The sequence below is a fragment of the Scyliorhinus canicula genome, chromosome 1, assembly GCF_902713615.1.
Source record: "Scyliorhinus canicula chromosome 1, sScyCan1.1, whole genome shotgun sequence".
Taxonomy (NCBI): Eukaryota; Metazoa; Chordata; class Chondrichthyes; order Carcharhiniformes; family Scyliorhinidae; genus Scyliorhinus; species Scyliorhinus canicula.
The window spans coordinates 134,482,017-134,497,498 of record NC_052146.1 but is presented as its reverse complement, the minus strand read 5'-3'; the positions used below and the strand labels follow the sequence as shown (position 1 = coordinate 134,497,498).

Sequence of the window (15,482 nt, the reverse complement as noted above, 5' to 3'; positions counted from 1 at the left end):
TACCACTATATTACTGAACAATTTAAACAGTAGAAAAGTCTGGTGGCGATGCTTTCCCCATCTATTCTAAACTATTCTGAACCTATTTGTATGTCAGTGATGAAGCGGAGGAACAAGGGAGAGCACGATGGCACAGTGGTTAGCACTGCAACTCACAGTGCCAGAGTCCTGGGTTCAATTCCAGCCTTGTGTGACACTGTGGAGTTTCTGTGTGCATATTCTTTCCAGGCCTGCGTGAGTGTCCTCCCTGTACTCCGGATTCCTCCCACTGTCCAAAGATGTGGAGATTAGGAGGGTTGGTCATGCTAAATTGCTCCTTTGTGTCCAAAGGTTAGGTGGGGTTATGGGAATAGGGCAGGGGTGTGCGTGTTTTTTCGGAGGTTTAGTGCAGACGCGATGGGCAGAATAGCCTCCTGCAGTGTGGGGATTCTATGAAATGGGAGAAGAAAATGTGTTAATAGTCAAGTTAAGTATAGCTTATTAGCTCTATTTGGAAATTGTTTTTTGCCCCATCAGATATACTTAGTTAATGTCTAAACTGAACGCTGATAGATCTTTGTATAAATTTTTTTATAATAGTCTTTATTAGTGTTACAAGTAGCCTTACATTATCACTGCAATGAAGTTACTGTGAAAATTCCCTTATTGGAGGAAACCGGAGCGGGGGAGGGAGATCGGGTTTTGTGCCCCTCCACGTACTGAGTTGGATGGCCTGAGCCCGCCCCCGTTCTGACCGGGACCCTTTATCCCTGCCATGGGGTCCTATCTCTGTGTCATTGTTCTCGGCTCCCCGTTGTCAATCCCGGCTGTTTCGGTCCCTGTCCCTCGCTACCCTCTTTCTCTCTTTCACCCCCCCCCCCCCCCCCCCCCCCCCCCCCCCCCCCCAACCCCCTCTTCTTTCCTCCTCCTTTCTATTCTTTGGTGGCCTAGTGGCCCCAATGCACCCTCCCCTCCCCTCACTTTATTGGCTGTTGGCTTCAAACAGGTCTTGGAACAAGTGGGTGAATGGCTTCCACGTCTTGTGGAAGCCCTCTTCTAACCCTCGGATGGTATATTTAATTTTCTCCAGGTGGAGAAATGCCGACAGGTTTGCCAGCCAGTCTGCAGCTTTGGGTGGTGCTGCTGATCGCCAGCTGAGCAGGATTCTCTGGCGGCGATTAGGGAGGTAAAGGTAAGGGCATTGGCCCCTCTCACCATAAATAGTTCTGGCTGGTCTGATACCCAAAGGCTGCCACTTCATTTGCTTGGCTCCACGCCCACAACCTTGGATATTGCTTCTAAGAGGGGCTGTCCAGAACCTGACCAGTCTGGATGTTTGGCTGGGCCTCCCTGGCACTGTACACACTTGTCCTCTGCCTCCGAGAAGAAGCTGCTCATTTGGGTTAGGTGTGCTCTGTGAGGATGGCACAGTAGTTAGCATGGCAGCCTCATGGCACTGTAGTCCCACGTTCGATCCCGGCCCTGGGTAACTCCATGTGGAGTTTGCACATTCTGCCCATGTCTGCGTGGCTCTCGCCCCCACAACCCAAAAGATGCACAAGGTACGTGGATTTGCCACGCTATATTGCCCCTTATTTGGGGAAAAAAAAAATTGGATACTCTAAATTTTGTTTTTATAAAAGGTGTGCTCTGAGGACCACTTTCAGTTGCATGAGGCTGATCCTTGCACATGTGGAGGTGGAGTTGACCCTGTTCAGTGCTTCGCTCCAGAGACCCCACTCGTATCTCAATCCATTGTTCTTCCTCCCGTTTTTCCTGTGTCTTGTCCAGTGAGGAGTGTGCCCCTTCTAGCAGTTATCGTACTGGACCCTGCAGTCTCTCTCTTCCTCTCTCTCTCTCTCCCCCCCCCCCCCCCCTCCCCCCCCCCCCCGGACCAAATTGCCCGTGTCCAATAGTTTCTCTAACATTGAATGTCTCAGCTTCCAAGGGTGTGATGTCGTCTCCTTGCGGAGGAAGGTCTTTACCTGTAGGTGTCGCAGTTCATTCCCTTTGGGTAGTTGGTTTTTCTGTCAATTCCTCCAACTTCGCTTGTCTGTGCTCTGTAGAGAAGTCAGTGTGCCCCGTCCTGTCTCCATCTATTAAAGGTGGCACCCATCACGACTGGCACAAACCTGTGGTTGCTGCAGATGGGGCCACAGTGGACATTTCAGTCAGACCGAAGTGCTGTCTCATTTGGTTCCAGGTACGGAGTGTGCCTGCCATACTTGGCTTGTTGAGTGCTTGGCCAGCGGGGATGAGATTGCCGTTGTGGTAAGGGCTCCAAGGGCTATCCCTGTGCAGGAGCTCTCCTCCATCTTCCCCCATTCTGTTTCTGGTTCTTTCACCCATCCCCTCACTCTTTCTGCCTGTGGCTGCCCAGTGATAGGATTGTAGGTATGGGAGGGCCAGGCCCCGCATGCTTCTTTTTATTCAGCTACCCCTCCCTCTTTGGGGTTCACTCTTGCTCAGATTGAGCTTGTAGTCCGAGAAGGATCCAAACTGTCTCAGGAGATTCATGATCCCATCCATGCTGCTTCGTGGGCCCGAGAAGTAGAGCAGCAGGCCATCTACATAAAGTCCCTCTCCGGAATCCCTTTCATTTTTGTCACCGTTCCAAGGGCGATCGGCAGCTGCTCAATTGCAAGGGAAAATAGGAGCGGGGGCAGTGGGCATTCCAGCCTTGTGTAGCTCCAGCTGGAAGTATTTGGAGCTGATGGTGTTACGTGCACTCGCCAGGGGGCGTTGTACAGCTGTTTCAACCAGGAGGTGAACCCTGTACCCAGTTCAAACCACTCTAGTATTCAATGATGTACGTCCGCTCAACTCTGTTGAAGGTCTTTTCAGCATCCAGGAAGATGATCACCTCTGATGTTCTCTCCCCGGATGGTGTCATTATCACGTGGTGCCTGATGTTGTTAGTTGTCCACTCTTGATAAAGCCTGTCTGGTCTTCTGCGACTGCATCTGGTACGCAGTTCTCCAGTCTGGCTCTTGTTCCACAGCATGAATGAATGAATGTACGTCTGTCCCACCCAGGCCTTTCTGACCCGCAGTCGGTCCTCCTCTCTCCGGTGCGTCTCTTGGGGGAAGACGAGGTTGGCTTTCATATTTTCAGGTGCGCGAAGACTCTGGATCTTTTCACTGGGTCGTTAAGTCCCTTAACTTTCCAGGTGACTATTCTGATGCGCCCCTGCACTCTGGGATTTCCCTTTGTTAGGGGACCATCCAAAATGGATGTGGTCACTGTACTCACCCATGAGGCGGGATCACTGCGTCCGGGGGTTTCACTTTGTCCACGGGCCACCCAACATGGCCACCAACTATGTGTACACCATGTGGTTGAGTCCCTGTAATCTGGAGTTTCCCTTTTGTTTGGCTGCTTGTGATGCTGTTCTGTTCCTTGTAGCCTATTTTAGCCAACCAAGAGCCATTCACCTGCCTCGTCCTTTTGTTCCCACTGCGGCTTTGCTTCTTTCCCCTTCTGGGAGGGGCAGCACGGTAGCATAGTGGTTAGCACTGTGGTTTCACAGTGCCAGGGTCCCAGGTTCAATTCCCTGTTAGGTCACTGTCTGTGCGGAGTCTGCACATTTGCCCCGTGTCTGCGTGGGTTTCCTCCGGGTGCTCTGGTTTCCTCCCACAGTCCAAAGACGTGAAGGTTAGGTGGATTGGCCATGATAAATTGCCCTTAATGTCCAAAAAGGTTAGGAGGGGTGATTGGGTTAGGGGGATAGGGTGGAAGTGAGGGATTAAGTGGGACGGTGCAGACTCGATGAGCCGAATGGCCTCCTTCTACGCTGTATGTTCTATGTTCTGCTACCCCCCCCCCTTTTCGTCTACTGTGTTTCTCCCCCTCTATTTGCTCCCCCTTGGTTGTGCCCTCCCACCTCCATCACCAGGCCCTCTCTCTCTCTGGTGGGAGGTGCGACCCCCTCCCCCACCTCCTTCATACCTCCCGGCGCTAGCTTTTCTTCTAGTGTAGTGGCCCGAACCCCACTGACACCTGCTGTTTTGGTTCCCCCTCTGGCTTGTTCTCACCCTTTCCTGCTCTCCTATCTGTGAACTAGTTCCCCGGTTCAGAACGAGGCGGTACAGTCCCGTGCAAATTGTCATTTAACATTCTCCGTCTCTCCGGTGTCTACTTCATCGCTTCTTCTCTGCTGTTTTTTCTAGTCTGTTCTTTTGGACAAACACGTCCGTATGTGCAGGGGCGGTAAAATAATGTTCCCTGCCCTGGTATGTTACCCAAAGTCTGCTGGATACAGTAGCCCAATCTTGATTTTGTTCCTGCACATGGCTGACTTTGCTCCATTAAATTCTGCCTGGCACTTTGCCAGGTCTGCCCAATGTCCTGGTGCATCCTGATCCTGTTTCCCTCCCAGCTGGAGGCCTTTGTTTGCCTGGCCCAACTTGGAATTCTTTCCCGGTCCTGGTTGTGGTGTAGCTTGGTGATGATCGCCCTTGGCTGCTCCCCAGCCTTTGGTTTTGGCGGAGCGACCTATGGACTCTGTCGATCTCTGGTGGTTTGGGAGAGCTGTCCCTCCCCATTAGGTTTCCCAGTATCTGGGTCACATTGTCTGTTGGGTTCCTGCCCTCGGTTCCTTCTGCCAGGCCCACTATTCTAATGTTTTGGCACCTCGTCTGGTTCTCCTGGTCCTCCACCTTCCCCTTCAGGTTCCCCTGGGTTATCACCAACACCTTTATTTCCACCTTCAGGGTATGATTCAGTCTCTCTGGTCTGTTGAGACTTTTTCCAGTTCTTTAATTGTATTTCCTGGGCTTCAAGTCTCTTTTCCACCTTGTTGAGGACCACCTATATGGTGGCCAGCGCTTTAGACACCATCACCTTGACCGCTGCCTGATTCTCGACTTTTATTTCTTCCTTTAGTTCCTTCAGGCCTGTGGAGCTACTGCTTCCTGACATTTCTTCTAGTCTTGTGGTGTTGAGGGTGAGGGGATTTTTTAGTCTGGTTTTTGCGGGCTAATTTTGATTAATAGTGCCTATTTTCGTGTTCTTTGGAGGAAAGCCACCTTGTGTGCGACTGCTCAGCACATCCCCTTCACTAGAAGTCCTACTTTTTCTATTTTAGGAACAAATACATCAATTGATCAAATTAAACCCATCACCATATTTTTGTTATAATCTATATATTATTTCTAAAATACCATTTTGTTTAACATTGAGTTACCTTGTCTGTGAAGTTAAAAATGGACATTTTATTTTGCTTTGTGTAGTGTAGTCTTTTTTTAAACAAGGCAGATATTATTTCCTAGCCCAGATTGTATGCAGGTAAACATGCTAATGGGACAAAACAAAGGAATAAGTAAGTAATTGTTTTAGTTACTTAATTTTTTTATGGGCTTTATTTATTACCCAAGCTCCATTATTATTGACAAAGAAAGTCTGTTTGGATATGAAACCTGTTTTAACTAATTGTATGAGGTAAATTAAATTCTTGTCTGAAATTTCATGTAGAATTTACAAACTTCCGATTGGGCTGTAATTTAATTTGCTGAAAAACTATTCTCAATTCTCCATACTGTAGCAGCAGGAAAAAGTCAGAAATAAATGCAGTGATCGGCCCCATCTTTTTAATCCTCTGGTAATGGAGACATGGTTTTGATATACAATTTGCAGGTGTTTGTTTTTGAATTCCATACTACATTCCATTCCTTTCTCAACCAACTGGCTCCAGACAACATTAAAAACACTTGCAGACTGGGTGGTTAAGTGGCACATTAACTTTAACATTGATAAATGTGTTAGGTGATGCATGAAACATAAACATCACATTAACCTAAGAAAATGAATGGGTTAAAGAGCAAAGCAGTCGAGGAATACATGTGGACAAGTCATTAAAAGCAGAATTTCAGGTCGGATAAGAATCGCTAATAAGGCACTGGGATATATTTCTAGAAGCACAGAATTCAAAAGAAGTGAAATTTTGTTTCATGTTGAAATTCAGTTTGAGATTCACAATAGAAAACATAAAACTCCTTATCCGGCCACAATAGGGACTATGAGAATAGGAAATGGGAGCAGTAAGCCAGACAGCCCATTGAATGTTCTCCAACATTCAGGTTTAGGCTGATTTTCTACCTCATCTCCATTTTCCTGCTCTATCCTCATATTTCTTAATCCTGTCTGCCTGCAACCTGAGGTAATAAATATTCTTACTGTAGACTTTTTTACACAATTTTCAAGTAAGTTACTTTTTCACCTTTTGCCCCAAATTGGATAAGTAAAGGACACTTTATTCATGAATTTGATACTATGGTATTTGACAGCTTCTGTTGTTGCTCGTTGTGCTTTCTCTTTAATTGCTCTGTTTTAGTAACCTTTGCTCTAGAGTCGCCAGGTATCTTTCTGATACCACCACAAGGTTCAAAGCCAAGTACTGATCAATAACTCAATACACCAGTTAGTAAGTTTGAAATCAATACACATTTATTATACACACAGTCAATCACTACTCATGCATAAACTCTACTTGCTAAACTATCACTACTACCAAAAGCCTATGCTTAGCTTCGAATGGCCCACCAGGTCAGAGGAACAATGGCCGTTGTCCGGTTCTGATTCGAGCTGGTACGGAATAGTAGCTAAAAGCATCTATCTCGTAGCGTGCGTTGATCTGAGACTTACTTGGTTGATGCAGCTGCTAGGCATGTCTCTCCTCGCTGAGAGCCAAGGCCAAGAAGAACGAACTGAACTTGGGGACGCTATCTTATAGGTCCGAGGGGTTTTGTGCCCTTTTGGGTGGACCCCGGACTTGGTCCCAATTAATTGGACCATGTCCCAATCGTTCTTATCGATTTCTCCAATACCGGAGATGTTCCCTGATCGCTGGGCGGGCCCTATGTGTCCGTTGGCCTGCCTTTGTCTTAGCTCCCGCTGGCGCCGGGGAGTCTGTCTTGGTTTCGATTGTTTTAATGTTGCTTTTTGTCCCTGTAGATAGCCCATTAATATGTTAATGGCTATTGGTTTCAGTTATGTCTGGGTTCTGCAAATCTTAATACACAGGAAACCTTGCACCTGCTTGTGTTCTCTGTAGTTGTCCAATTTTCCCTACACTCCTTATGAGTGTCCATTTTGAAATCGGGACGTGGCCACCCCAGGTGGCTACACTGCTTTTGGAGCGCTTCGCTGATGACAAGTTTGAATCTGTAAATCCCACTTTTGCACTGTTGTGAGCTGTAATGTAATCTTGCTGGAACAGTAAAACCCTCCATTACAACGTATTTAAGTTTTGCATATTGTCTCTTTGCAGGGCCAAATCTCTTCCAACTTTAAGACCAGTTATTCAGACACATTGACTAAACTGGAGTTACAATACCTCAAACTACTGGTAAGTGAATCATTTAAATCACCTAGTATCATTAATTTGATACATTTACATGTCTACACCAATAATTAAGTTAAACAATAGCAGATGAAAACGTAAGCAATTTTCATTGGAATGGTCCATTATAACTTTTGGATTAAATGTAAGCCAATTGCTTTGTTGGAACAAAGCAAACATATTTATGCATCTCTCAAGATGTGTCACATCTGTTCTTGTCCCAACCTACTTCAACTAGCTAGAATTATGCAGCACTTCAAAGCCAATTTCTGCAGCATCAAACCAAATTCTGTTGCAGAAGAGTATAGATTCCACTGCATGTTGCCAAGCAAGACTCCATATTTATGCCTAAGGAAAATCTAACTGCAACAATTTTAGAATCATTTTAAAGCTCAAGTTTAAGCAATCACACTTGAACTAACTTGCATACTATGAGGAGGAGAGGAGCTAACAGGAAGCAAAGCAAAGATTTCAGTGGCAAGCAATAAAAGGGAAACGGACTCGAAAGCAGTCAGCAGGATATACCCATACCATCAGTCATCATGTCTTGTAACCAGACCCAGCCTACCTGCAGCCAGTGACCTCCAGCAGTATAGTTCAGGATGTGTGAGCAGTAGCAGAGCTTGAGCGGAGGGACAAAGAGCAAAGATGCGAGCACAGAAACACTAGAATCCAGAATGAGCGAAACACAAAATATGCGATCTGCTTTTTTATAGCAAATCTTTGAATGTTTAATTTGAATTTTTAATTTGCGTTTAGAACCTTGAACCTTTGTGTTAATTGATGTTTGCTGCAAAGGATTACTGTATTATTTAAACTTCTTTTGCTCCTGATTCTTGTGCTCCTTTTGCTCTTGTCATTCCTCTTGCTCCTGATTCAATGGTAGGAGCGCAGTCTCTGGTCATTTCCATGGTTATGGAATTGTGTAGCATTGGAGACCATGATGTTGGCCTATTTCTAGAAAGTAGGTAGATATCTGATCAAATTAGTTATCACCAGTTTTGATTTTTGCAAGTCTATGGAAATGTAGGAAAAAAATAATGTTGGTATCTGTTAATCCATTGTCTAAACAATTTTCTTATTCTGTGAAAAGTTAAAGATTCTTTTGATTTGTTTCCTTTGTGAGTGCATTTTTTTGCTCTGACATGGAGGATTCACCTTTGGTCTATAAACTGCCAATGTTACACTGCACCAGTCAAAAGAGGTGAACAACAATGGCTGGAACAATGGTGATCTTTCCTCTGCAAATATTGAAAGCCAATATGTTCGACATACAAAATGTATTCTCTAAAAGCATAAAAGGAACTTTCATTTTGAAAATTAATAATTTAATTGGCAGTAGTTTGTCATAATTATCATTATCAGAAGCTGACCTCAGTATAACAATGGTTATACAGGTAATAGTTGCACTTAATATTTTTCTGATTTCTTTATAGTGTTAGTCACTGACAAGATAAATTCCTTATTAATTTCCTCAGGAAACATCAAGATTGCGGATGAAACACCTGATCAGCTTGCACAGTTTTGTATCAAAAGTAACAACAGAGCTTATCTGGCTGAATGAAAAGGAGGAGGAAGAATTGGCTTATGACTGGAGTGACAATAATACAAATATTTCTGCAAAGAAAGAATATTTTATTGTAAGTTTTATGTTATGGATTTTATCGTATAGCCTTTTCAAGAAAGTTTATTTGTCTCACTTCCCCACCGTGCTCCTTTGTTTCTCTGACTCCCCCATTCCCTGGGGACATGCTGATGAAATGAAGAAAGTTGAAAGCTTGTTCATTGTGGTGGACTAGTGTGTAGTTTCTATTTTCCATGAACTCTTTTACTAATGCAGCTCGCTTGACAAATGTTTTCATGAGCAATTCCAGCCATGGCTTTTGGGAATTGCAGTCTTTTTAATTGGAAGCTGACTCTTCTGCATTACTTGGGGCTTGTTGATTTGGGCAGTCAGGTGCCAGAAATGGAACAAAAAAGTGGGATACGTGAATGTTTATGCTCTGAACTGGGCCGATATGGAGTTCATGAGGCGGGTGCAAGGGAAGATCCCTGATCTGGACTCGCATCAGTTGATAACAGGGAAGAGGGGATTTTAATACGGTTCTGGATCCAAGGCTGGATCGGCTGAGTTTGAGGCCAGGGAGGGTGTTGGCGGTGGCGAGGGAGCTGGGGGTGTTTATGGGGCATATTCGGGGGGGGGGGGGGGGGGGGGGGGGGGTCTGTGGATGTTTGGGAGGCAGCAGGTGAAGGAATGTTCGTTCTTTTCACTTGTGCACAGGGTGTACTCCCGAATTGTCTTTTTTGTGCTCGATAAGACACTGCAGGTGGGGTGGTCGACGTGGAATATTCAGCAATTGTTGTGTTGGATCATGCTCTGCATTGGGTGGACTTGCGGGTAAATAAGGGAGGAGGCCAGTGCCCGCAGTGGAAGCTGGATGTGGGGCTTTTGTTGGACGAGGATGTGTGAGCGGGTGAGGGCGGCCATTCAGGGGTATGTGGAGCTGAACGACGCAGGCGGATTCCGAGGCCACGTTGTGGGAGGTATTGAAGGCAATAGTGAGGGGGGAGCTTATCTTGATATGGGTGCACAGCGAGAAGGCGATGGAAAGGTTGGTGGAGGAGATCTTGCAGGTGGACAGGAGGTATTTGGGTTGGATTGGATTGGATTTGTTTATTGTCACGTGTACCGAGGTACAGTGAAAATTATTTTTCTGCAAGCAGCTCAACAGATTATTCAGTACATGGAAGAAAAGGGAATTAAACAAAATTCAAGAAAATACATGAGAATACATAATAGGGCAACACAAGATATATAATGTAACTACATAAGCATTGGCATCGGTTGAAGCATACAGGGTGTAGTGTTAATGAGGTCAGTCAATAAGAGGGTCATTTAGGAGTCTGGTGACGGTGGGGAAGAAGCTGTTTTTGAGTCTGTTCGTGCGTGTTCTCAGACTTCTGAATCTCCTACCCGATGGAAGTAGTTGGAAAAGTGAGTAAGCCAGGTGGGCAGGATCCTTGATTATGCTGCCCACTTTCCCCCGGCAGCGGGAGGTGTAGATGGAGTCCATGGATGGGAGGCAGGTTCGTGTGATGGACTGGGCGGTATTCACGACTCTCTGAAGTTCCTTGCGGTCCTGGGCCGAGCAGTTGCCATACCAGGCTGTGATGCAGCCCGATAGGATGCTTTCTATAGTGCATCTGTAAAAGTTGGTAAAGGTTAATGTGGACCTGCCGAATTTCCTTAGTTTCCTGAGGAAGTATAGGCGCTGTTGTGCTTTTTTGGTGATAGCGTCGACGTGAGTGGACCAGGACAGATTTTTGGTGATGTGCACCCCGAGGAATTTGAAACTGCGAACCATCTTCACCTCGGCCCCGTTGATGCTGACAGGGGTGTGTACAGTACTTTGCTTCCTGAAGTCGATGACCAGCTCTTTAGTTTTGCTGGCATTGAGGGAGAGATTGTTGTCGTTACACCACTCCACTAGGTTCTCTATCTCTCTCCTGTATTCGGACTCGTCGTTATTCGAGATCCGGCCCACTATGGTCGTATCGTCAGCAAACTTGTAGATGGAGTTGGAACCAAGTTTTACCACGCAGTCGTGTGTGTACAGGGAGTAGAGTAGGGGGCTAAGTACGCAGCCTTGCGAGGCACCGGTATTGAGGACTATTGTGGAGGAGGTGTTGGTGTTCATTCTTACTGACTGTGGTCTGTTGGTCAGAAAGTCAAGGATCCAGTTGCAGAGTGGAGAGCCAAGTTCTAGGTTTTGGAGCTTTGATATGAGCTTGGCTGGGATTATGGTGTTGAAGGCGGAGCTGTAGTCAACAAATAGGAGTCTGATGTAGGAGTCCTTGTTTTCGAGATGCTCTAGGGATCAGTGTAGGGAAATGGCGTCTGATGTGGACCGGTTGCGACGGTATGCAAATTGAAGTGGGTCAAGGTGTTCCGGGAGTATGGAGGTGATGCGCTTCATGATCAGCCTCTCAAAGCACTTCATTACAACTGATGTCAGGGCCTGCGGGCGGTAATATTTGTGGCATGTTGCCTGGTTCTTCTTTGGTACCGGTATGATGGTGGTCTTCTTGAAGCAGGTGGGGACCTCGGAGTGGAGTAGGGATAGGTTAAAGATGTCTGTGAATACCTCTGCCAGCTGGTATGCGCAGGCTGAGTGCACGACCAGGGATCCCGTCCGGGTCCATCGCCTTCCGTGGGTTCACTTTCAGGAAGGCCGACCTGACTTCGGAAACTGTGATGGTGGGTATGGGTGAATTATGGGCTGCTGGGGCACTCAACAGCGGATTGTTGGTTACCTACTCAAACCGAGCATAGAATGCATTAAGTTTGGAGGCCCTGGAGGCAGGGCTGTTGATGTAGTGGCAGAAGGAGTTTCGGCTGTAATCCACAGGTAAAGCAGTTGGGCAGCTGGGGAGGGCGAGGGGGGTGGTTTACGAGTATTTTATTTTTTTTTAAATTTAGAGTACCCAATTCATTTTTCCCAATTAAGGGGCAATTTTAGCGAGGCCAATCTACCTATCCTGTACATCTTTGGGTTGTGGGAGCGAAACCCACGCAAACATGGGTAGAATGTGCAAACTCCACACAGACAGTGACCCAGAGCCGGGGTTGAATCTGGGACCTCGACCTCAGTGCTGTGAGGCTGCAATGCTAATCATTGCGCCACCGTGCTAGTTTACGAGTATGGGGAGAAGGTGAGCAGGATGTTGCCGCACCAATTCAGGAAGCAGGAGGCAGCAAGGGAGATCGGGAATGTGAAGGACAGGGTAGGGAGTACTTGGTCTTGGACCCGGTGGGGGTGAATGGGGCTTTTAGGGATTTTTGCAGGAGGCCGTATGAGTCGGGATCCCAGCCAGGGTGGAGGGGATGAGGCGGCTTTTGGAGGGATTGGAGTTCCCGAGGGTGGAGGAAGACCTGGTGGACGGGCTGGGAGCACCTATTGGTCTGATAGAAGTGGTGGAGGAGCTGGAGGCAAGGCTCCGGACCCAGATGGATATCCAGCGGAATTCCCGAAAAGGTTTTCGGGGGTCCTGGGCCCTTGTTGGTGAGGGCGTTTAATGAGGCGAGAGGGCAGGGGTGCTTTCTCCCCCCGCAAAGCTAACGCAGGCCTCTATCTCCTTAATTTTAAAACCGGATTAAGGTCCAGAGCAATGTGGGTGTAATAGGCTGATCACAATATTAAATACGAATGTCAAGTTATTGACCAAGGTCTTGGCCTCGAGGATTGAGGACTGTGTGCCAGGGGTGATAGGAGAGGTCCAGACAGGGTTCGTGATGGAGAGGCATCTGGCAGCCAATATTAGGAGATTATTAAATGTGATAATGGTGCCCCATGCGGAACGGGATGTGGAGGTGGTGGTCGCCATGGATGCAGAGAAGGCCTTCAATCGGGTGGAGTGGGACTATCTGTGGAAGATTCTGGGGCGGTTTGGATTTGAGCAGGGTTTTGTGGACTGGGTCTAGCCTCTGTACCAGGAACCGGGTGAGCTCGGACTATTTTATGCTGCATCGGGGGACGAGGCTATAGAGCCACTGGCCATAGCGTTGAGAGCGTCGAGGGACTGGCAGGGGATAGTGCGGGGGTGGATCATAGAGTCTCGCTTTATGCAGGCGATTTGTTGTTGTATGTTTCGGACTCGTTGGGAGATATTGCGGGGATTATGGGGATCTTGGAGGAATTAGGCCATTTTCCGGGTTATAAATTGAACATAGGGAAGAGTGAGCTCTTTCCGATCCAGGAGAGGGGGCAGGAGAAGAGATTGGGGGAGATGCCGTTCAAGGTGGTGAGGAGGGAACTTTCGGCACTTGGGCATTCATATGGCGCGGGGGTGGAAGCAGCTGCATAAGATGAATTTGGCTCGGTTAGTAGAGCAGATGAAGGGGGTCTTTGGGAGGTGGAATGTGTTCCTGTTGTCATTGGCGGGGAGAGTTCAGACGGTAAAGATGCTTGTCTTCCCGAGGTTCTTGTTTGTCTTTTTAGAGCCTCCTGACCTCCATTCCCAAGGCGTTTTTTAGGAAGGTGAACATGGTGATTTCAGGGTTTGTGTGCAGGTAAAGCCCCGCAGGTGGAGGAGGTGTTGTAGGTGTGGGCGGTGTGCGGTTAGTCCTGCGAATCAAGTCCATATGTTTTGGGCCTGTCCGAAGCTTGGGGGAGCCTGACAGGGGTTTGCCGACGTTATGTCGGAGGTTTTGAAAGCAAGGGTCCCAAATCAAGAGGTGGCGATTTTTGGTGTGTCGGAAGACCCGGGAGTCCAGGGGTGAGAGAGGCTGATGGCTTGGCCTTTGCCTCCCTGATAAACCGGAGACGGATATTGCTGGTATGGAGGGACTCGGAACCCCCAAAGTCAGGGGTGTCAGTGAGTGACATGGCTGGATTTTTCAGGCTTGAGAAAATTAAGTTCGCCCTGAAAGGCTCGATGGAAGGGTTTGCCCGGAGGTGGCAGCCATTTGCCGGGGGTGGGGGGGTTGAAAAGAGGAGGCTGGGGGAGGCAAACAAGGTTGGGGCGGGTTGATGGGATGTTGTTTCTGTAAGCCATGTTGGCTGGTTATGGGGGTGTGGTTGTCCATTGTGTTAAAATGTATAATCTAAATGCCTCAATAAAATATATATATTTTTTAAAGTGTGGCACTGACCTCAAGAGTACACTTCAGACAACAGGGGAAAGGATTTATTGGAGCCAAACTTATGGAAAGTTTGTGATTTGCACTGCTTACAGAGATATAGGTGCACCAAATTTTAAATACCATAAATATATTCAGGAAGGTGAGGGGATGTTGTAGCTGGAAAAAATTATTTAAAGCATGGCACTCAATTGCAACGTCAAACCCTTCCTAGGGTTATTATTTGACGACTGGGCACATTAGTGAGACAAACTATTAACCATCTCTGCACTGAATTTTATAGCATCATGAAAATATTAACTTTAATGTTTGTAAAATAGTGACTGGTTCAAAAACTAACAGGTGATTTATGAGCATTTCACTGTGTTATGGATCAGGGCTTAGAAACAGCAAAGTGTATTATGAGTTCACCTGACCTATAACCTTTATGTCGAATTTGGCTATGTGCACAAACACTTTTGCTTCAGGTGTGATTCATCAGACTTCCTAAGCTCTTTAATCAAAACAAGGTTTATTCTAAGAATGTAGTTAACATATATATATATATATATAAACACAGCACAAAATCTTCATCAATTACAAACATAAAGACAACACAACAGCTACAGTAATCTATGTATATAACACTTAATGAATTCTGCCATATCTGTTCCAATTCAATAACAAGATCCAATAAACCAAAACTCCTTTCAAGGGCGTGGCCCAGGACACTGTACTCTCACTTGAATGGGACTGGTCCTTTCCCTGAGATTCTGATCCTGTTTCAACCTGCAGTTTCAAACTCCTCTGGAAAACAACTCTATCTTTAAAATTACCAAGGCCGTTTGCCACATCTAATCTGCTTTTCACTGGAATAGCTTTTAAAATGAAAACCGAGAAAAACAGGGAAAATACTTCTTTCTCCTTCTGCAGTCCAAAGCAACCAAACAAAAACTTAAACCCCCAAAAAAACCCTCATCTGACTGTCACAGTCCAGCTCCACCCACAAAATGACATCACTGAAGCCGTGCTATGAGTTACATGATGAGACCAAACCTTTCTTAAAGTAACACTCGCATGACAACTGAGCAAGTGTTTGTCAACATTAATAGGAAAATCAGTAAAGATTTGTAATCTGGGGTAGAAATTCAATATGGTTGCCTTACTTAATCCTAAATATGTTTACTTTCAGAATCGCCAGGTATCTCTCGATACCGCCACAAGGTTCAAACCTGAATACTGATCAAAGAGCCAATACACCAGTTAGTTAGTTCAAAGTCGATCCTATTTATTTACACACATAGTAAGATCTCCTCATGCACATAGTACTACGAACTAAACTATCTCTAACGCTAACGCCTATACTTAACTTCGGGTGCCCACTCAGTCAGAGGAACAATGGCCGTTGTTCGGATCTGAGGCTGTTGGGTGCGAAGGTGTAACAGGAGAACAGCTAAGGTCATCCGTCTGGTAGCGAGCCTTGACCTTGAACTTACTTGCTTCTGGTGATGCTGGTGGACGGGTCTCGCCGCCTTGAGAGCCAAG

The 15,482-nt window shown here is 46.5% G+C and overlaps 1 protein-coding gene across 5 annotated transcripts in view; it reads left to right on the top strand.

Moving 5' to 3' along the window:
• macf1a (microtubule actin crosslinking factor 1a) overlaps positions 1-15,482 on the top strand; it is an 837,043-nt gene that overhangs the window by 484,148 nt on the left and 337,413 nt on the right. For all 5 annotated transcript variants that reach the window (XM_038800586.1, XM_038800577.1, XM_038800561.1 and 2 more), the window contains exons 16-17: positions 7,247-7,324; positions 8,797-8,958. In XM_038800586.1, the coding sequence (XP_038656514.1) occupies positions 7,247-7,324; positions 8,797-8,958 (240 nt within the window). The remainder of the gene's footprint in view (positions 1-7,246; positions 7,325-8,796; positions 8,959-15,482) is intronic.